The 22,379-nt window shown below is 40.9% G+C and overlaps 1 protein-coding gene across 6 annotated transcripts in view; it reads right to left on the bottom strand.

Annotated features, from left to right (window-relative positions):
• Nucleotides 1-19,602: 19,602 nt before the first annotated feature.
• The window catches only part of MTCL1 (microtubule crosslinking factor 1), a 103,770-nt gene continuing 100,993 nt past the window's right edge, over nucleotides 19,603-22,379 (bottom strand). For 4 of the 6 annotated variants that reach the window (XM_087707275.1, XM_087707279.1, XM_087707276.1 and 1 more), the window contains one exon: nucleotides 19,603-20,997. In XM_087707275.1, the coding sequence (XP_087563401.1) occupies nucleotides 20,866-20,997 (132 nt within the window). In that variant the 3' untranslated portion in view covers nucleotides 19,603-20,865. The remainder of the gene's footprint in view (nucleotides 20,998-22,379) is intronic. The other 2 variants (XM_087707278.1, XM_087707280.1) reach the window with 1 other exon arrangement.

The following is a 22,379-nucleotide window of genomic DNA, read 5'->3' as shown; positions in this document are numbered from 1 at the left end:
TCTCAGTAGTAGCCCCGACCACCTCCTGCCAATTACCTCCCAAAGACCAATTCGATCGCACAGGCTTGGCCTTCTCCGGGTTCCATCTGCCAGCCAATGCCGGCTGGCAACCCCCCGGGGGAGAACCTTCTCTGGTGCTGCTCCGACCCTTTGGAACGAGCTCCCCGTGGAGATTCGTACCCTCACCACCGTCCAGGCCTTCCGCACAGCCCGTCAGGCCTGGGGACAAGGATAGTTGCCCCTCCCGAATGATGAATGTATGTTGCTTATTACTTTTATTATATGTGTTTATGTCATTGTTTGTATTTCCCCTCCCTGATTTTATGTGAGCCGCCCTGAGTCCCCTCAGGGAAAAGGGCGGCCTACAAATGTTAATAAACAAACAAACATTACTTTAAGATTACAACACTAGTAATACTATTCTTCTTCTTTCTTCTTTCTTCTTTCTTCTTTCTTCTTTCTTCTTTCTTCTTTCTTCTTTCTTCTTTCTTCTTTCTTCTTTCTTCTTTCTTCTTTCTTCTTTCTTTCTTTCTTTCTTTCCTTCCTTCTTCTTCTTCTTCTTCTTCTCCTTCCCCTTCCCCTTCCCCTTCCCCTTCCCCTCCTCCTCCTCCTCCTCCTCCTCCTCCTCCTCCTCCACCACCACCACCACCACCACCACCACCACCACCACCACCATCATCATCATCATCATCATCATCATCATCTTAGCCATTGTCTATCCACTGCAGGATGAAGGCCTCTTCTTTATGCTTCCAACTAACACAGTCCTGAGCGTTCTTTTGCCAGTTGCGCCCACAATACTTGCTGATGTCATAGATCCATCTTGTTTTAGGTTGCTTTTGTGGATGCTTTTTATCAAGTGGGATCCATTTTATGACTGCCTTGGTGCATCTACCATCAGTTCTTCTTGCTATGTGACCAGCCCATTTCCATTTCAATTCTTTTAATCTCTTGATAATATCATATACTTTCGTTTGTTCTCTAATCCATGTGCAGGTTTTTCTGTCTTGTCTTGTAGTGCCAAGCATGTATCTTTCCATGGCTCCTTGCGCCGCATGTTTTGTATCGATTATGAGGTTAGTGTTCATGTTTCACTGGCATACGTTAGAGCAGATAGCACACACTGATCCAAAACTTTTCTCTTCAGGCATAAGGGAAGGTTGTTCTTGAAAATTATGCTTAGCTTCAGGTGTGGTATTTACTTACCTTCCCTACCAGTTCACAAATGTGAGCGCACACGCCATCTCCACGCATACACTAAGCCTTCCATGCACGTGCTTTTCGCTAAAAAAGGGCCTAAATGGGATGCCATAGAGCCAGGGCGGGTGGGCAGGGCTACCCGTGATTTCTGCTACCGGTTCAGGAGAACCGGTCCAAAACAGTAGAATATCACCTCTGCTTAGCTTGCTGAATGCCTGCCAACCACATTTAACATGCCATTCAATTTCCTTTTTTGTATCATCTTCCATGGAGACCCATTGGCCAAGGTATATATAGTGGTCTATGTCTAGTTCTTCTCCAGATATAATTTTTTCTTTCTTTGGTGAATTTATTAACCAAAGCTCTTTTTAAGGTTTATTTTTAATCCTGCTTTGTGCAGCTCTTGAATGTGTCTTTGTAGGTCTTCTAGACCAGTGGTCCCCAACCCCCGGTCCGCGGACCGGTGCCGGTCCGCGGAGTACCTGGCACCGGGCCGCGCAGCGGCCGGGGGCCTCCTCGTTCCTCTACTTCGTCTATGTGGCGCCCGGCATTGGTAAGGGTCGCACAGCGCGGTTGGAGAAAAAGCGGCTCAGTCGTCTCCGAGTTGCCAAGGGAGGGGCGGCGCACCCGGGACGGAGACGGCGCTTCCCCGCCCGGCCTTGGCTTGTGAGAAGGAAGAGAGAGAGAGAACATTGGGCAGCCGAGGGCGGGGGGGGGGTCTTTTGAGGGGAGATGGGGGGTGCGCGATTTTGGCGTGCGTGCGCCCTCCGCGGGCGTGGGTGGGGGGCTGAGAGGAGTCTAACGGTAGCGCAGGAAAGGGGAGGGTATGAGCGCCGCCTGAGGTGGTGAGGGGCAGTCGCCAGATTCAGGCCGCCGCTGCCGCTATTGCAGTGCACGGTGGAAAAGCGGCGGTCTTGCCCACCCCTTCCCTGCCTCCCGCCCGCTCCAGTTGCCGCAGCCAGCAGTGGGGGCTCGGTGCCTGAAGTCTCTTGCCTCTCTTCCAAAATTTCGCATTTGAAATGCATTTTGGGCCAAAGCATCCTGGGAAAGTTATGGAATTCATAATTGGATCTGCAAACCAGTGACATCTTCATTAGAACTTATCGTGCCTAATTTTGTTCCAGAGGAGAGAGAAAATGAACTATAAAGAAAGTCATTTAATTGATGATGGAATGAATTAAGGAGGGTAAATAATTTATATGCTGCTTTGATTCAAAGTAAAAATGAGTCTTTGGAGATCTAAATGTGTGGCACCATAACATGCTCACAATTCATATAAAAAGTTTTTGACTTTCCATAGTACTGTTTATTCCTTAAAATCTACATACAAAATAGAAGGTGGGATATGATTCAGGTGTTGAATTGGGAAGGTGGATTTAAAAAGTATGTTTGTATTCCCCCATTTTTTCTTTTACAAAAAAGCATCATGGAAATATTTGCTTGATATATTTTTAGCTCATTTTATGGTAGTAATCAAAACAATCTGATATATAAACAATCAATGTGTCGTCGCGAACAACGCCCCCCCACCCCTGCGTGCGCTCAGCGGGCCACGGTAAAATTATCAAAGGCTGACTGGTCCGCGGCGATAAAAAGGTTGGGGACCACTGTTCTAGACAGTGATGAAACTCATTATTTTTTTTTACTACCGATTGACCTGCTGAATTTCATCCCAGCTTCTGAGTCTTGTGAGAAGAGAACAACATCATCTGCAAATCTTAAGTGATTTTGCCCAGTTTAGTTTGGGAAATACTTCTTCAAAGCAGGTTGAGAAAAGGATAGGAATAATGATTGTATTGCCTTCCTTGTCATACACCCTCTTCTATGTTGACTCCTACTTTAAGATCATTAAGGTAAATTATCACCATTGTTTTTTCATATATTGATTGTAGTAAGTTAATGTAATGTCTATGCCTTGGTTGAGCAATGCATTAATTATTGCTTGCTGAAATACTGAGCCAAATGCTTTTTCATAATCAAAGAAGGCCATTCACAGAAGCATGGTGTACTTATTGTGCCTTTCAATGACTTGCTGAACAACCTGGATGTAATTCATTGTGCTCTAGCCACTTCTGAACCCTGCCTACTTCTTTGGCTGTGCATCATTTAATGTTCTCAATATTCTTTTTGCTATTATTGTGGTGAAAACTTTGTAGATGCCTGAAAGTAGGCTTACTGGGAAATAGTTCTTTAAATCATCTTGGGTTCCTTTCTTGTCCGCAACCTAGGAGTCCTCCTGGATCCACAGCTGACTTTTGATCACCAGTTGTCAGCTGTGACCAGGGGGGCTATGCCCAGGTTCGCCTGGTCCGTCAGTTGCGGCCCTACCTAAACCGGGAGGCTCTCGCAACAGTCACTTGAGCCCTTGTATCTTTAGGCTGGAATACTGCAATGGGCTCTACATGGGGTTGCCCTTGAAGTGCATCCGGCGACTGCAGTTAGTCCAGAATGCAGCCGCGCGAGTAATAGTGGGCGCACCACGGTTCGCCCACGTTACACCCATCCTCCGCGAGCTGCACTGGCTACCTGTCGATCTCCGGGTGCGCTTCAGGGTACTGATGACCACCTTTAAAGCACTCCATGGTAGTGGATCTGGGTACTTGAGAGACCGCCTTCTGCCGATTACCTCCCTCCGACCGATTAGATCGCACAGACTGGGCCTCCTCCGAATTCCATCCGCCAGTCAATGTCGACTGACGACTACACGGAGGAGAGCGTTTTCTGTTGCAGCTCCGACCCTGTGGAACGACCTCCACGTCGAGATCCGTACCCTCACCACCATCCAGACCTTCTGCGTAGCCCTCAAGACCTGGCTCTCCCATCAGGCCTGGGGATAGGTTCCCAATTTACCCGCCAGAGTGTTGACTGTTGAATGAAAGTTGTGTTTTATTATTTTCTTTTGTTTGCACATTGTTTGTCTTCTGATATTGCACCCCCTTCCCTGTGGTTGTAAGCTGCCCTGAGTCCCCTCAGGGAAAAGGGCGGCCTATAAATCTTAATAAAATGTTAAATGTTAAAATGTTGTGTATAAGAATCACTTCAGCATTTTTTCCATGCATCGGGTATTTTTCTTCTCTGAGGCATATCGAGTATAGTTTTGCTACTATCTTGTGTAAACTGTGACTACCAGCTTACAGCATTTCAACCGTAACATAGTCATTTCCTGAAACTTTGTCATTTTTCATTGATTTTGTGGCACTTGATACCTTTCACTAGGATATCTGGCATTTCCTATTTCATGGGTGTTATTACTTTTGAGTGTCTTAATCTTTGTATAGCTCTGAATAGAATTTTCCAATTATTTCTAATATTTCCTGTCTTGTTCTACATACAGAGCATGTTTTAATGCAAAAACCTTCTTTCTTGTATTTACAAGCTTGCATTGTGCTCTGTTAATCCCTTTGTTTTCTTCAACTGCTTTTTTCACAAACTTCGCGTTAAACTGACACATTTCTTCTTGGGTCCTATAATGCTATTTTAACTATATCATTTTAATGAACATATACAAAAGTATTCCCCTTGGAATTGTTTTGCTTAGAATATTTTTTTTTACGTTGGGTTTTTTTGGATCCTTGTTGAAAGCAAGGCTTAGATTTACTTCTCTCTCTCTTCTGCCCCCCATTGTTCTCATAATTTTGAGAGACCGCCTGCTGCCAATTACCTCCCACAGACCCATTAGATCTCACAGGGTTGGCCTCCTCCGGGTTCCATCTACTAGCCAATGCCATCTGGCTACTACCCGGGGGAGGGCCTTCTCTGTGGCAGCTCCGGCCCTCTGGAATGAACTCCCCGCAGGGATTCGGACCCTCACCTCTCTCCAGGCCTTCCGAAAAGCCGTCAAAACCTGGCTTTGCCGGCAGGCCTGGGGGTGATGAGTTCCCTCCCCTCTCGACTTGCATGGTTGTGTGACTCTTGCTTATTTTAATTATCTGTATTTCGTTTTATGTTCCCCTTTTCCCCCTTTTGAATTGTTCGCCGCCCTGAGTCCTCCCGGAGAAGGGCGGCATATAAATAATAAAATTCATTCATTCATTCAAATTCATTCATTCATTCAATTCATTCATTCAGTCTGTATTTTCCATACTTTTATTACTTACTGTGGAATTTTCTTATCAAATATGAATATTATTATGAACTATAATTATAAGGATTGATGTCTTCCATTTCTATATAAAGTGATTCCACTGATGACATCATGAGCAATCAAGACTTGCAAATTACATGAACTCTCTACATAACCCTGTCCTTTCCTTAGCAGGAGAAGTTCGTTTACTTGTGACTCCAGGAAGCCACAACAATTAATAGGAAGCAAGCACCCTGGAATAAAGCCCTACAGCCTTTGTTTGGTGTGAGTACACAGGGCACCAAGACTGAAACTTCTATACATAAGACGGGGGGCAGTGGGAAGAAGCTTTGGCATCCCCCTAGCTACTTGTATACAAAATGCATTGGGGGGGTTAACAAGAGAAGGAAAACACCCTCCACCTGCTTCACATCACCCGCATCATTAGAAAGTTCCCATTCTGAAAGCACTGAGTTATGGCATATACAATTCAGATGAGAAGCAATAGTGACATGATCTGCAACAGCTACTATATTTCAAAGCAATCCTCAGGCTCTTTTCTTGCCTATGATCTTTTTGACCTTGATGATGATATCAGAGCAGGAAGAAGTGATTGCTTGGAGTCCTGCCAGCGCAACAGATGTAGCAGATATATATATTGACATTTTCAATGGCAGATCGGTTTCCTAAAAGAAAAATCTGCCCAGTAATGTACTTGTGATGTGTAGCATTGAAGTAGGCCTGTTTTATAAGTGGATAACTTTGTTCAGGTTAAAAAGTACTCTAACTCGGAATTGCTGTATTCAAGTTCACTTTATTAAAGAGAGTATATTCCAAATAAAGTGGCATATTGGGACTATTAATATGTAAACTACAGATAATATCATTTAAAGTGTTTCTATGACTTGTAGGCATTTAAAAGTTTTTTCCCCCCGATAACTTCAGCATTCCAATGAATGTTGGAGCACATTCTTTCAATTCAGCAGGTCTGTTTGGGATGAATCCCATCCTCATCGCCAATTGATCTATCCCAATGTTCGAGATGACAGACTGAGCTGAAGGCTAACAGACTTTATTTAGACTTACAATTAGCTCTAACCAGTGGCTTCTTGGCTCACTACCACACCAACCATTCAGCACTTTTGACACTCTTTTATACCCAGCGCCATCTGACGCATAACCAATCAGAGCACACCCTGCTCTTCGTGCCGGGAGTGGACCAAAGTGGAAGTAGAACGCAGCAGTCAGTGTATTAGTTGCAATTAATATTGTTTGGGAACATCAATTTATCCAGAATACCATGATCAGATTATTGGCCTGAGCCAAATATAGGGAGCATAGGCAGCATATGATTTATGAGAGTGAATATGACATAGAACTTATGAGAATATATCAGCCATGGAGGGGGCCTTCATGACTACATGGCTTTCACAATTTGAAAGACTGCACTATCCCATGGAAGTCTGAGAGGATCCAAGCTACCAAGAGAAGACTTTCTCTTTGTTCCACCATTACTAGAAGCATACGAGAAGCACACAACTTTCCTCTCCAACAGCTTGTGGATGAATTATTTTTCACAAGGTGCAGTTCTTTATTTAATTATTTTTAAAAGTTTGATCAGTATTTAATTGTCCAGGTTGTTAATTATAATATTATAATTATATATTTAGCATCATTTTTTGCTATTTTTGCTGGAAATATGAGTTAGGGTTAGGATTAAGATGATCCTCGAGAATTCAGGTATTGGCATAATAATTTAAATTAAAAACCCTTTGCAACATTAAGCATAAACATGGAAAATGAATGCCAAGAAGTCCAACAAAAAGACAATCCTACAAATACCGCTTCAGCCCCAGAGGCCTAGAAAAACAAACATCTTAACAGTGTACAATAAAGTCCAAATGGTTCTCTTAAAGTCAAGCTGTTCCAGTTGCATTTGGCTTAATGTATCAGTGGTGGGTTCCGGATCCCGTTGCAACTTGTACGGTTGCAACGGGGCCCGGTGTCTTCCACATGAACGGGAATGGTGTGTGCTCACCCGCATGCCGTGCACGCATGCGCCTTACAGTCCAGCGATGCCTCAGCAAGCCTTCGTGACGCTCCAGCTGCTCGGCGTAGCATCGCACAGGCGCTGTATGCAACATGTCCGTGTGTGGAAGCGCCGAAGAGTTTAAAGACAGGTAAGGAGCGCGGGTGGGCCCTTCGGAGCACCATACCAGAATAGTACCCGCAACCCACCACTGTAATGTATATAGGAAGAAAAAGCAAGTTGCAAAGAATATAGTCAGACTGAATAAAGATTGTGAGGGCTTGCATTTAAATGAACAGAACTAAAAATAATAGTGGTGGAAAAATTAGGGATGATAGTGAAGTGAGGGAATGTAGAAATACCACTTTACAGACTTGATGGGAATGGTAGGATTATATGGAAGAAGAGCGGAACTGAAACAAATGCTATAAATGTTAATGTTTAAAAACAATAATGAATGAAAAGAAAATTCTAATTATTATAAGAGTATTGGAAAATTGTAAGGCTGCCACTGTAAGTGAATAAACGCTCAGTTATGGACATGTTCTACTTAAAATGGGGCTTGTTTAACCTAAATGAAGGCTGCATTGAGAAGAGGAAGGGTCCTATCATTGTTTCCTTCTATGAAGAAAAGGCAGAATACTAATAGAAATAGCAATAGCACTTAGACTTATTGTAGATTTCACATTGCTTTACAGCCCTCTCTAAACGATTTACAGAGTCAGCATATTGCCCTCAACAATCCGGCTCCTCATTTTACTGATCTTGGAAGGATGGAAGGATGAGTCAACCTTGAGACTGTGAGAATCAAATTGCCAAACTGCTGGCAGTCAGCAGAATTAGCCTGCAGTACTACATTCTAACCACTGCCCCACCAGAGCTCTTAGAAGGAGTGAATGCAAAAAGTATAAGGCAAGGGGATTAGATAATTGTTCTAATTGTTCAAGGGGAGAGTGTTTGGCAGAATGTTGATTGATAACATATGAACAGTGCATACATTTGGAAAGTGCACTGTGGCTTTATGCCAGGCAGAGGGTGTACAGACTAGATTTTTGCTGTTCTTCAATCCACTGAGCAATAGCAATAGCAATAGCAATAGCAGTAGACTTATATACCGCTTCATAGGGCTTTCAGCCCTCTCTAAGCGGTTTACAGAGAGTCAGCATATTGCCCCCAACAATCTGGGTCCTCATTTTACCCACCTCGGAAGGATGGAAGGCTGAGTCAACCCTGAGCCGGTGGGATTTGAACCGCTGAACTGCTGATCTAGCAGTAGCCTGCAGTGCTGCATTTAACCACTGCGCCACCTTGGCTGCATTTAACCACTGCGCCACCTTGAGCAATGCATGAATGCAGCTGATGCAGAAAAAAAATATACAATGAAGTGAGTAAGCTTAGAATAGGAATGTTTTGCATGATACGAAGATTTGCTGAATATAATAAGAGAAGTATATGGTGGAAGTCAAGCTTTCATGAGAATAAATGGAATCCAAGTGAATGATTGCAGACAATGTATGCAAACACTGGCTTTGATTGGTTAGCAATCCAAATGGTAGCGAATGTTACATTGTATGATGCAGCAAGGAGTGTGGATCTGAGAATTAACAAATGACACCAAAATGGCTATGTCGGAGTGGGAACTAGGGTGAACAATTCCAAGTTATATATAATGGTGAATAACTAAAGCAAGTATTTGTGTTCCTTGGTAGAATATTTGGTAAAAAAGGAAAAATGGATAGAGCAATTTGGTGATATGGAAATATTGGTGGAAATATCATGGGTAGTATGTGGCCTGTTGTAGGGAATGAAGATTTGTCAAAATATGCAAAAATGATTGGATGCCAAAGTGAATGTGAGAGCTATGTGTGTCAGGAGAAACATGTTGAACATAGTGGGTCTGGAATAGTTAAAATGTGTGCCTAGTAAGACCCAAAGAGGTAGGGTAAGAATAGATGGGGGCTGAACAAATGTGGATGAGTGCTGCCAGAAAGGAATAAATACGTTGAGGTGTTTTGATCAATGGTGCTTCCCCATTGACTTTGTTTGTGATAACAAAGAGGGATCACATGATCCTGGGACATGGCAACTGTCAGAAATATGAAGCAGTTGCCAAGCATCTGAATTTTGATCATGTAACCATGGGGATGCTGCAATGGTCGTAACTGTGAAAAATGGTCGTAAGTCACTTTTTTCAGTGCTGATGTAACTTTGAATGGTCACTAAATGAACTGTAAGTTGAGGAATACCTGTATATAAAATAATAGAGCTGAAATATGTATAACAATGATTCAGTAGTATGGCCTGGTGCTTTAGTAACCTCTGAGGAACCAGAAAAATTGGTTTCTTTGAATTTCTTTAAGAACTTGAAGAGAAACTAACAATTACATTTTTAAGGCATTAGAAAGAGGAATGAAAGTCAGCAATAGCTATGTATATTGAATTGTGAAATAGAGAATTGAAATATCCAATTCTGAAAATATAAACATTCCAAGAATATCCAATTCGGATGACATAGACATTCCAACTTTTCAAAATATGAAATAAGCTTCTTGAGATTTACAAACAAAATTAATTCATTTTTTAAATTCTTTCCTGAGGATTCTCTGGATGTTTCTTAAAAGTAGCGGTCATTTAACTCAATCAATACAAAGCATTGAGCTTATCTTTTCCTTTATTTTTTAAAAACCTTTTAGATACAGGTAAAAGTCAAAAAATTAGAATATCGTGCAAAAGTTCATTTATTTCAGTAATGCAACTTAAAAGGTGAAACTTATGAGATAGACTCATTACATGCAAAGCAAGATAGTTCAAGCCGTGATTTGTCATAATTGTGATGATTATGGCTTACAGCTCATGAACACACCAAATCCACAATCTCAGAAAATTAGAATATTACATGCAATCAATAAAACAAGGATTGTACATAGAACAATATCAAACCTCTGAAAAGTATAAGCATGCATATGTACTCAGTACTTGGTTTGGGCCCCTTTTGCAGCAATTACTGCCTCAATGCGGCGTGGCATGGCAGCTATCAGCCTGTGGCATGCTGAGGTGTTATGGAAGACCAGGATGCTTCAATAGCGGCCTTCAGCTCCTCTGCATTGTTCGGTCTCATGTCTCTCATCTTTCTCTTGGCAATGCCCCATAGATTCTCTTTGAGGTTCAGGTCAGGTGAGTTTGCTGGCCAATCAAGCAGAGTAATCCCATGGTCATTGAATCAGGTTTTGGTGCTTTTGGCAGTGTGGGCAGGTGCCAAGTCCTGCTGGAAAATCAAGTCAGCATCCCCATAAAGCTCATCTGTGGAAGGAAGCATTAAGTGCTCCAAAATCTCTTGGTAGACGGCTGCATTGACCCTGGACTTAATGAAGCACAGTGGACCAACACCAGCAGAGGACATGGCTCCCCAAATCAACACAGACTGTGGAAACTTCACACTGGACTTCAAGCATCTTGCAGTGTGTGCCTCTCCATTCTTCCTCCATACTCTGGGTCCTTGGTTTCCAAATGAGATACAAAAGTTGCTCTCATCAGAAAAGAGAACTTTGGACCACTGAGCAACAGACCAGGTCTGTTTTTCTTTAGCCCAGACAAGACGTTTCTGATGTTGTTTGTTGTTCAGGAGCAGCTTGACAAGAGGAATATGACATTTGAAGTTCATGTCCAGGATCCGTCTGTGTGTGATAGCTCTTGATGCACTGACTCCAGCCTCAGTCCACTTCTTGTGAAAGTCCCCAACACTTTTGAATGGCCTTTTCCTGACAATCCTCTCCAGGCTGCGGTCATCCCTGCTGCTTGTGCACCTTTTTCTTCCACACTTTCCCCTTCCACATAACTTTCTATTAACATGCTTTGATACAGCACGTTGGGAACATCCAATTTCTTTTGCAATTACCTTTTGAGGCTTTCCCTCCTTATGGAGGGTGTCAATGATGGTTTTCTGCACAACTGTCAGATCAGCAGTCTTTCCCATGATTGTGATTCCTACTGAACCAGACTGAGAGACCATTTAAAGGCTCAGGAACCCTTTGCAGGTGTTATGGCTTAATTAGCTGCTTAGAGTGGGACACTTTGAGCCTAGAATATTGCACCTTTTCACAAAATTCTAATTTTCTGAGATTGTGGATTTGGGGTTTTCATGAGCTGTAAGCCATAATCATCACAATTATGACAAATCACAGCTTGAACTATTTTGCTTTGCATGTAATGAGTCTATCTCATATATTAGTTTCTCCTTTTAAGTTGCAGTACTGAAATAAATGAACTTTTGCACGATATTCTAATTTTTTGAGTTTCACCTGTATTTGCTTAGAAACTTTATTTGCTATATTCCTTTGTCCGGACTTTTCCAAGAAAGGATTCTAAATAATTCAGCAGTTTTAGAAAGAAGCTCTAATTATGTCTCACTTAAAAGAGAAGTTACTAAATGGCTAGATGATTAACGCTGAGCCATTATGCTGGAAAACCTCAGTTGCTATAAAATGGATTCTTGTGACCTCAGGTTTAATCCTTCAGAAATCATGAAACATTATTTTCCTATTACAGGCTGATATATTTGACCTGATAACCGCCAGAAGTCCAGTTATTCACATCAAGGTTTTGAAAGTGATGAGGATGCATATATAGAATTGTATTTCCATCAGGGGTTAGCTGAATCCCCTGTGTGTTGGCTGCCTCATTTCCGGTTCTCTTCTTTCAGCCCTAAATCAGGTAGAAGAAGACATGCATATATTTTGTTTCCATGTTTGAAGGCTTCTGCCTATGAAAACCATGGAAATTATAAATAGCAATAGCAGTTAGACTTATATACCGCTTCATAGGGCTTTCAGCCCTCTCTAAGCAGTTTACAGAGTCAGCATATTGCCTCCAACAACAATCCGGGTCCTCATTTTACCCACCTCGGAAGGATGGAAGGCTGAGTCAACCCTGAGACGGTGAGATTTGAACAGCCGAACTGCAGAACTGCAGTCAGCTAAAGTAGCCTGCAGTGGCTGCATTTAACCACTGCGCCACCTCGGCTCTTTACAATACAGTGTCAGGAATTCATTGGACCGCTATTACCAAAGTGGAGATGAATATTCCCAGCTCCAATAGTGTGTTCATATAATTTAAACTCTTTGTTTAATTCTTTAATGTGTTGGTTGAACTCAGTCTTCTTCAACCTGCCGCCTTCCAGCATTAATATTTCTTGTGGAATTGCCCAGAAATTCCAATACATCCCTGAGTGTCAGGGATGTATTGAGAAGGCCTTGTGTAAATAATTAATGCAATAGCACCAGGAGACTCAATTATTTAAAAAACAGATGGGAAGGAATTGGGGCATCTGCAATGGGCAGCAAGGGACATTGTAGGATGTCATTGCACAAATATTACAATGCAACTAATTCAAATTGCATAACTCATGATATTTGTGTGATTTTCATTAGGACACATACACTGTCATAGTGCCTTTCTACTTGATGCTTTGAGGATAGGACCTTAAAAAGCTCCAAATGGGACTGAACTGGATTCCCCATCATCCCTCATCTTTGATTAGGCTGACTAGAGTTACAGTTTGGTAATATCTGAATGGTTTGCCATCTGTATTTTAGATTATACCTTATAACTGGATTTTATATTTAGAGGGGAATAAATGCCATTAAATAAGGACGCTGTGGTTCAGCGGCTAAGATGCTGAGCTTGTTGATCAGAAAGGTCAGCAGTTCAAATCCCGAGCACCGCATAATGAAGTGAGCTCCCGTTACTTGTCCCAGCTTCTGCCAACCTAGCAGTTCGAAAGCATATAAAAATGCAAGTAGAAAAATAGGAACCACTTTGGTGGGAAGGTAACAGCGTCCCGTGTGCCTTCGGCGTTTAGTCATGCCAGCCACATGACCACGGCAGAGGTGGGTTCCTACCAGTTCGCACCTATTCGGTAGAACCGGTTCGTCAAATCTACCGAACCAGTTAGAAGAGGTTCCACCAGTGGATCCGGAAAGCAGACCACACCTACAGAAGAGGTTCCAATTTTTTTTGAAACCCACCACTGCTAAAGGGTTAGGGGTGCAAGGATCTTGTAACTTGACAGCTTTAAGACTTGCATGCTTCAATGCCAGAGTTCCTGAGCCAATGTGACTGGAGGAGGAACTCTGGGAGTTGAAGTCCACAAGCCTTAAAGCTGTCAGGTTTGAAGACCCCTAGTTTTTTATTCTAAAGGGTTAGGGGTGCAAGGATCTTGTAACTTGACAGCTTTAAGACTTGCAGGGTTCAATGCCAGAGTTTCTGAATAGTTACTTGGACCAACCTAAGTACTAATTCATAATTTCATATCCGGTCACATGGGTGGCAAGCCACTCCCACAAAGGAGGCCACACCCACAGAGTAGGTTCAAACAATTTTTGAAACCCACCACTGGACCACGGAGACGTCTTCGGACAGCACTGGCTCTTTGGCTTTGAAACAGAGATAAACACCGCCCCTAGAGTTGGGAACGACTAGCACATATGTGCGAGGGGAACCTTTACCTTTACTTTAAATGCCACTAAATTCAGCAGAATTAACTTCTCATAAATTCCACCTAAGATTGTACCATAATTTTTTTGCAAGCTTAATATTTCAGATTAAAATTGTTCATAATAGAGAAATATAGCTGTCTAGTATCTAGAGAAAAAGCTATCATCATTGTGGCTAACCATGAACACCTCGGGGCTTTTATAATCTATGGCCAATACCTTTGCTGTTGTTAGGCTTTGTTAACTTGGCAACAGGGAACCTAACATTGAATTAATGTTAATTTCAGATCATGAAGCTTTCATATTTGACCTTTTCTTTTTTTCTTTTCTTGCTCATGGTCAGTCTGCCTCTTGACTCAGTAATTCCTCCAATTACTGACAGTAACTCCTGCAGTTTCTTTGACAGACTAGGCAAGCTGCTTATCTTATCACATTTTACTATTTCGGGATGACTGACAATTAATCTGAGGGCTCAGCTGTGTTCAATGATTCTAGAGAACAACCTCACTTCTCAGTCATTAACCCAGCTCTGTATGTTGTAAAGTCTGCCTCGGTTTTCTCTTTAAAAAAAAAGATGGATCATGAATATTCAGACATCCCTTAGGCTGCTTCCCCCCCCCCCCTTCTTTTGGGTGGTGATAATCTGTTTTCTCATTTTTCTACTTCAGTTGGAGAAAAAAAAAATCTACCAATTTTTTAGAAGCAAAGGACAGGCAGAGGGAAGAAATTATTGCTTCTGATGAATATTAGTGCATATTGGAATATAATTATTTATATCTCATAGAACATTGGCAGGAATATATTTCACATTTACTTTTTATAATTAGGTGAGACAGTTTTTATTTTAATTGTAAAAAAACTATTGTCACCTGATGAGGACAGCTGCATTTCCTCTTGATTCAGCTGAAAGCTACACTTGGGGTTTTTTTGGGGGGTGGGTGGGGGATCATATCCATTGCTGTTATATCTTCAGTTGCTATCAGATTTTTGGCACATACTAAGCATCCTATCTCCCCCTGCCCCACCACCACCCCAGCTTTGTGTCATTAGCAATTCTGCCAATTTTATCTAAATCTTTTATAAGACCTTGAATAGAAAGCCCTTGTGGCAGCCCACTCGAAGTCTTCTCATGGTTTCATAAAATCATCAGTGATGATCATGTTTCAAGTCCACAAAGTATCCACTCGTGATCCCAGGAAGTTTGCACTTAACTAACTGTGAAGAACATTATGTGCTACTTTGTCAAACGTTGTACTGGAATTAAAGTATATTGTATCTGCAGTATTCCCACTCTGCATTAAAAAATAACTTTTAAAAAAGGCTAAGATAAATTTAGTCTGCTGAGACTTGCTTTTGTCAAATTCAGTTTGATGTCTAATGACCACCAGCTTTTTCAAAGAGCTTACAGCAAAATCTTTTTATGATCTGCTCTATCCTCTCCTCAAATATTGATATCAGGATGATTTGTAATTATGAAGTCCTCGGTAATCTCTGAGCTTGGTGTTTTCTAGGACTTGTAGATGTTTCATTACCAAACTAGGTAACATCATCAGTGCTTTTTACGTGGGGTTTCATTTACAGCTAAGAGTTCAGGTGTGCAATTTGAATTTTATGTTTCCATTCATTAATATTATTATTTTAGAGCTCTGTTTGGTCTTTTTGCTGACAACTGGCTTGGAGATGTTGCCATGTTTCAATCTGATAGGCAGCTCTTTCACTCTCAAAGAGGCTGATGAAAAAGTACCCTGTGCATGTAATCCGGGGGGGGGGGGACTGGGCCAGCTTTGGCTCTCACAAGATTCAAGCTTAATTCATTCAGCCCACTGAGTGACGATGCAAACTCCAGTCTGTTTCATGGGCAGGGAGTATGGATGAGAATACTGCCTAAGTGCCTACGTTTTCAGCTTTGCTAGACCTTCAACATCTTTGGTGATGCATTATGCTGTTCTTTGCCACACTCTCATTTGTCTCAAATGAACAATTGATTAGTAGTGGATTTATTTTGGGGGAAGTTGTTCTGTTATATTCCAGCTTTATGCTCTTAGTAAATAACACATTCCATCAACCGATGGGTCTAATTGGTATGTATTTCTTTTAGAGCATTATAGTATTGCATTGTGCCTGGCTGGGGCCTGGCTGAAGCAAGTCATGTTCTAAAATACAGCTCAACAATGGTGCCCCTGAGCCCTTCCATTAGCTAACTAACATTAAGACTCACTAAGTACTGGATGTGCTTATTCTATTTAATGATTAATCCAGGACTGCATCCGGCCTTTAGGGATCCGTGTTCATATCGTTTATTCTGGAATGTCTGCTTCTTCAAATGTTAAAAGCCTGAAAAAGAAGGCTAATAGTGCACAGTATATTCTGTCTCTTTCTTCTGGTTATTACTGAACTACTATATTTGCTGTTTGCCTTCCATATGGAGAGTACAAGTAGTCCTTAACTTACGATGCCAACCGAGACCAGAATTTCCATCATTAAATGACAAGGTTGCATTTTATGACTGGATTGCTTAACAGCAACATTCCCTGTGGTCCCAGTTGCCACTGTTAACTGAATAGCACAGCACTTAAGAATTATATACCGCTTCACAGTGCTTTGCAGCCCTCTCTAAGCAGTTTACAGAGTCAGCGTATTGCCCCCAACAATCTTGGTCCTACCTTTACCAACCTCAGAAGGATGGAAGGCTGAGTCAACCTTGAGCCAGTCAGAATTGAATTGCTGAATTGCTGGCAGCCAGCAGCCAGCAGAAATAGCCTGCAGTACTGCATACCAACCCTTCTGTGCCACCATGGCTTTGAATCCCATGGACTTGTTAGGCAAGGCAATTTCCTGCTGACTTCCCACAACCAAAGTCAGCAGGAAAGGTGGCAGGACATTGCAAATTCAAGGCCTGCAGGCAGGTAAGTGCTGCTGCTAGGTAGGGAGCAAGGAGGTATGCACGGATGCAAGGGATGTGGCATAATTTGGATGTTCATGAGAGCTGTGAATCAGGCCTGAGGGTGTGCCGGAGCCAGTATGTGGGTTAGGGATGCACGAGGGGCTAGCACAGTAAAAGTGCAGAGACTGAATAGGTGCATTGGTAGGAGTGATTTACCCCAGCAACATGCAACCTTCCCTGCCAGATTTTCCACTGATTTTCATGGGAAGTCAGCATGGAAGATTGCAAATGGCAATCATGTGATTGCATTGGGGGATGGGATGACCAGATCTCTGAGGACCAGTTGTAACCACCAGTAGTTGACTGAATGGTTGTACATTGAGGTTCTACATTGTAGAGATTTCCTTTGTGATCATCTTTTGTAGTGCCTTTATCAATTTAATCTGGTAAAACTTTCCTCATTCTAATAAACTGGTCTCTCATTAATCCTCTGATTTCAAGTACTATTGAACATTTGCTGTTACTGCAAGTATAGGCCATGTTATTTTCAGATAGGAAAGATGACTTAAGCATTTCAGATCACAACTATAAAATTCTTATTCACCTTTGTTCCTTAAGGCATCAATAGTAGGTTTTAATTGCTTTTTGTTTCTTTCCCAGTCTCTCAGTTTAGCCAATTATACAATATTCACTTAAAAAGAAAATTCAGTATTGAACTCTGCTGGCAGACTTCCAGTAGTTCTTCCTGTTAATTCACCCAGTGAGCCCAGTCCCTAAAACTTTATATTTTTTTAAAACAATTGCTGACTCAATAAGAAACAACTGTGCCATGATTCACAATGGATAATCAAGAGCTCTCTGGAAATACCTTTTGCAATTAGGACCTATTCAAAAAAATTGTTTTCATCCCTCACATTGAAACATACAACTTTCTGATCACTCTGCTCTTTTCCCTTTCTTTATTGCTTTGAAATTTTCAGAAGTGGTATGATGTACTGAATAAATTTGCAAACAAATGAGTGAAATGAGTGAAATGAGTCCACTGCCATATTCCCATTCACTTTTTGTGATTGATTGCTTGTCATACAGCATTGTCTTCACAAACCTAATATCATCCAAAGGTTGATCTGGCTTAATATAAAATTCTTTATTTCTGTATCTTTTATCTTAAAAAATAACTGCTTTAGTCTGAAAACAATAATATCACTGTTAACAAATTGCCCTGGCCTAGATGTTGGTTTCACCAATTACCTCCACTAGACCGATTAGATCCCACAGATTAGGCCTCCTCCGAATTCCATCCGCCGGCCAGTGTCGACTGGCAACTACCCGGAGGAGAGCCTTCTCTGTGGCTGCTCCGACCCTCTGGAACGAACTCCCCGTGGAGATTCGAACCCTCACCACCCTCCAGGCCTTCTGCAAAGCCCTTAAAACCTGGCTGTTCCGACAGGCCTGGGGCTAAAGAGCTGTTGCCCCCGTCTCGAATGGTATGACTGTCGTGTGTTTTAAATTATGTATTGTTTTGTGTCGTTTTAATTTTTTGTTTATATCCCCCTTCCCTGGTTTGAATTATGAGCTGCCCTGAGTCCCCTTTGGGCGGCATATAAATAAAATAAACATTCAACATTCAACATTCATTCACCAGTCTTTTGAAGAAATCATAAACATTACATTTTGAAATTAACAAAATGATTCAAGCTGATACTTTAAAAACTGTGTCTGAAATGAATGAACTAATAAAAATTTAATAAAATATATCAATTTCCTAAATCCATATGATATTTCTGGTTCTAAGATTAAATAAAGACACTATTTTTAAATCTTTTACTGTTGATTGAAAATATACTTTCCATATTTAAGCCTATGTTTAAAAAACATGAGAGTCTGTTAAAAGTAACATTTTGTAACTAGCTTAAGATTTGATTCATATACATTGTTTATGTCTCCTTTTTATACAGTATTTGAAAATACAACTGAGATTTGCATACTTTAAATGATTAATAATACATTTTTTTACTCAAAGCTAAAGTTATTTGAAATATTGGATTGCATTTTCATTTTGTAAGAAACTTATAAAAGGCAGTCAAATTTCAGTAGCACAATGTGATGGTGCAGTGCAAGTCCCTAATCCTGTGTTGGACTGCAAGAATCAGTCAACAATATGACTACTCCTCGTAAGAGGGTTAAAAAATGCCTTAGGTAAGTTTAGGCACTTGTATTCAATGGATTCATTCCATTCAGGGAAACTCTTCAGCACTGCAGAATCTTAGCTACATAAGCAATTTTTGACCGTTTTGCTGCCCATCTCTAGTGGTTTACCACAGCCAGACACTAGATGACAATAGGAAAACGAAGAAATGTGGTTCCCACCCCTGATTGTTTGCAATTCAGGCAATTGCAAGATTATGCTAGAACTTTCACAGGTTTCTGAAAGATCACACACACACAGACACACACACCCTCACGTGTATGTATGTATGAGTGTATATGTGTGTATGTAAATAAATGAAACACATCTAGAGGGTTATTTGTGCTCATTTTCAGTTTTGACTTCATGAAACAACATTTTCTACTAGTCTTTCACCTTTTTCTTTATATATTCAACATACCAGCCTGAGCTACGGTGTCAAAGGTAACTGAAGCAGCACCTAAAGGGCAGTTAGGGTTGAGGCCAGCATTCAGGAGGCAAATGGAAGAGTGGAAGTGGAAAAAATAGTTCCAAGATCATATGGGTCCAATCTGCTTTGCAGTCTTGACTGCCAAGCTATCAGGGTGAATGTTCTTGTAATTTAAAAAAATGTTGCCATTTTTAGTTTCTATGTGTTAACGATATCAAAAGTGTCAACAGAATTTACTTAACAAGTTTCTTCACTCATGTTATTTCTTACAACAGACGCGTGAAAAGATACAAATGTGTTTTAAAGTTGACTTTTAATTTATTCTGTGTGATAGGTATTATTAGCATGTTCCCATTATCAAATACTATTCAGGTATACACAATAATTATCAAAAGAAATACGAAGAAAAACATCTGTCATCCTAATAACTAATAATTGTCTTTGACATACACACTATTAATGGCATTGTTCATATTCATTTCTTGTGTCTTGAGAAAATCTGATAATTTGCTTGAATATGTGCATCATTATAACAAAATTCAAGAAACTCCAGGGATCTGTAAATGCTGAGGAGTTTATTTCCACACCAAATGGTCTCAAGAGACTCTTAAAACAAGACCAGTTACAGTTTAGTATGCCCAGAGTTCTCAGTGCTTTTCCCCAAAGAAGGGAAATTTTTAACAGACATGGTACATATTCAGTTGAACTATTTGACAGCCATTTAAAAACCCTTTTGTACAATCAATGCAAGGATACTGACATTAAAAGTACAGTACAGATAAATTCACAATCATATAACAGTGAGAGAGATTGAGATCTAGACAGTGAGAGTACTGAAGCATCGCGAACATGCACTAAAGTGCTAACAATCTAAAGACATGCAGATCTTGAGCATATGTTTACTGTACAGCTCACTTCCAGTCTTCCTCCTCCCTTTTCTAAATATTTCATATTCTCTATATTTCCTTCTAATCTAAGATAACTCTAGTCAACCAGTTCAAGGGTTTCCTTCACTAACATTTACTGCTTCAGTCATGCTAAAGCACCTTTATGAAATTTCTTTTTTTTTTAAAAAATGAAACCAAAATGAATAAAATTAAGAAATCTGATATTAAACCAAGGAGGCAGAAAAATAGCCAAATAACCTAAATCTCAACAGTGCAAATGTATTACAAGGCAGTCAGCAGTTAGAGAGCAAGAGAGAGAACAGAATCACTGTCTCTTCAAAAATGAAATGTATTTATTTAAAATCTTACCTTTATCTGTATAATTTTTAGATTCTTTTAGTTAATATACTGTGTGTAGAAAAGATGGCGGCAAAAATAGTTTTCTGAGCTATGAAAAAATAAGTTATTAACAGGCACATTAGCTGTTTCATTCTAGAAACATCACGGTTTCTCTAGTTGTATACTAAGAAGCTGCATTCTAGAACATTCTTTGAACACTGGAACTTGATCTCTTCTCACTGATGGAGACTGGCCATGATAATGGATCCATCATACAAAAGATAGTAAATTGTTATGTGATAATTCATGCAGGTTTGTGTCATTGGTCTGAATTCTCTAATAGCAGTTCCTGGTTTACATAGTCTTCTGAAGTGAGGCAGTAGGAGAATGTAAAGCCCAACGGGAAGGTGGGCGCTGATTTGCTGGTCTTTCAGGTCTGGAGAAGCAGGATTCTAAGGGTGGAGCTAGTGCAGAACAAGGTAGTTCCTTTATTGTGAGAAAAATGAAAAAGAACAAATTTACTAATGTATACATTGCACAAGGGAGGAAAACAAGATTTAAATGTGTACATATATAACTTGAAAAAAGCATTTTTGCATATTATTTTGAAATGTTGGGTCTGCTCCACTTACAGAATAAAATGAATGAAGAAAAGAGTTGTATATAGTAAAACAATTTGCAACCCTTTAACTTCTCATAATCTTCAGCTCTCAACAGTCCCAGTTAGCAAGAATAATGTTAACAAGATGCTGGGCTTGTATGCCAGCAATTTCTAGAAGACTGTAGCTTACATGGACTGAAATGATCAGATAATCTTTCATTCACATTCTATAACCACATAAATAAACAAAACAAGATAATGGTAAAATTCAGTCCTGCCCACAAGATTGAAGAGGAGTGTCATAGCTCTATAGGCTAACGGGTGTCACCAATTATGCTTTCCTACAAATTTTCTAGCCAGTTGAGGGTAACTTCTAAATTTACAATCACCATCCAAAAAGAGGACGCAAATTGTTATTCAAATTTCATCTTATCATACATACATCATGCCATCACATCCACTTTGGGTCAAAACACGCACGCACACATGCACACACGAACACACACACACACACACACACACATTTGGAAGCTGGTTTGCTTCCAAGTGCAATTCAAGGTGTTGATTAGTACCTTTAAAACTTCATGGAATGGGTCCAGGTTATCTGAAGAACCTGATGGCATGATGTGAACCCCATCAATCAAGGATGTTCAGCTGATGGGGTCCAGGAGAAGAGCCTTTTCCGCCGTCTCTTCTCCTTTGGAACATCATAGCCTTTAAGATAAGATCTACACCCACTCTTTCATCTATGGTAATGGCCTGAAGACTTGACTGCCAATTGGCCTGGGGACCTATTCTGGAGATGTCTATTTGATTAGGATAGATCCACTGGTGAAATCTAATTTTTTTTACCACCAGTTTTGTGGGTGTTGCTTGGTGGGCATCACTTGGTGGTGGAAGGCATGGCCAACATTTTTTTACTTTTTAAAGTATTTTTAACTAATAAAATGCTTTAAAAAGTAAAAAAAAGGTTCCAATGATCAGCACCTGATCAGGTTGACCCCCCCCCCCACCTTACCAAGCCAGACCCAACACCTCCTAGCCCTGAAGATTGCTTGCCCTTCAACCTCAGCCACCCAGTCCCGGAGATGATAGAGGGAGGAGAGAGAGAAACATAGCGCTTGGCTCCCCCTTCTCACTCACCCAAGCTTCCTCCCCCAGCTGCCCCTGAGTGCCCTTGGCCACAGCTCCTGGGGAGCCTCTAGCATCCAGGCAGTGGCAGCAGCTGTGCAGGACCTCTGGCATGCACCGGGCACACACTGGCCCA

This window comes from Thamnophis sirtalis, unplaced genomic scaffold, assembly GCF_051295495.1.
Source record: "Thamnophis sirtalis isolate CommonGarterSnake01/CBP01778 unplaced genomic scaffold, rThaSir2_p1.2 scaffold_2, whole genome shotgun sequence".
In the NCBI taxonomy this organism is placed as follows: domain Eukaryota; kingdom Metazoa; phylum Chordata; class Lepidosauria; order Squamata; family Natricidae; genus Thamnophis; species Thamnophis sirtalis.
Note: the sequence above shows the minus strand (reverse complement) of the source record. Positions and strands in the feature narration are given on the sequence as shown.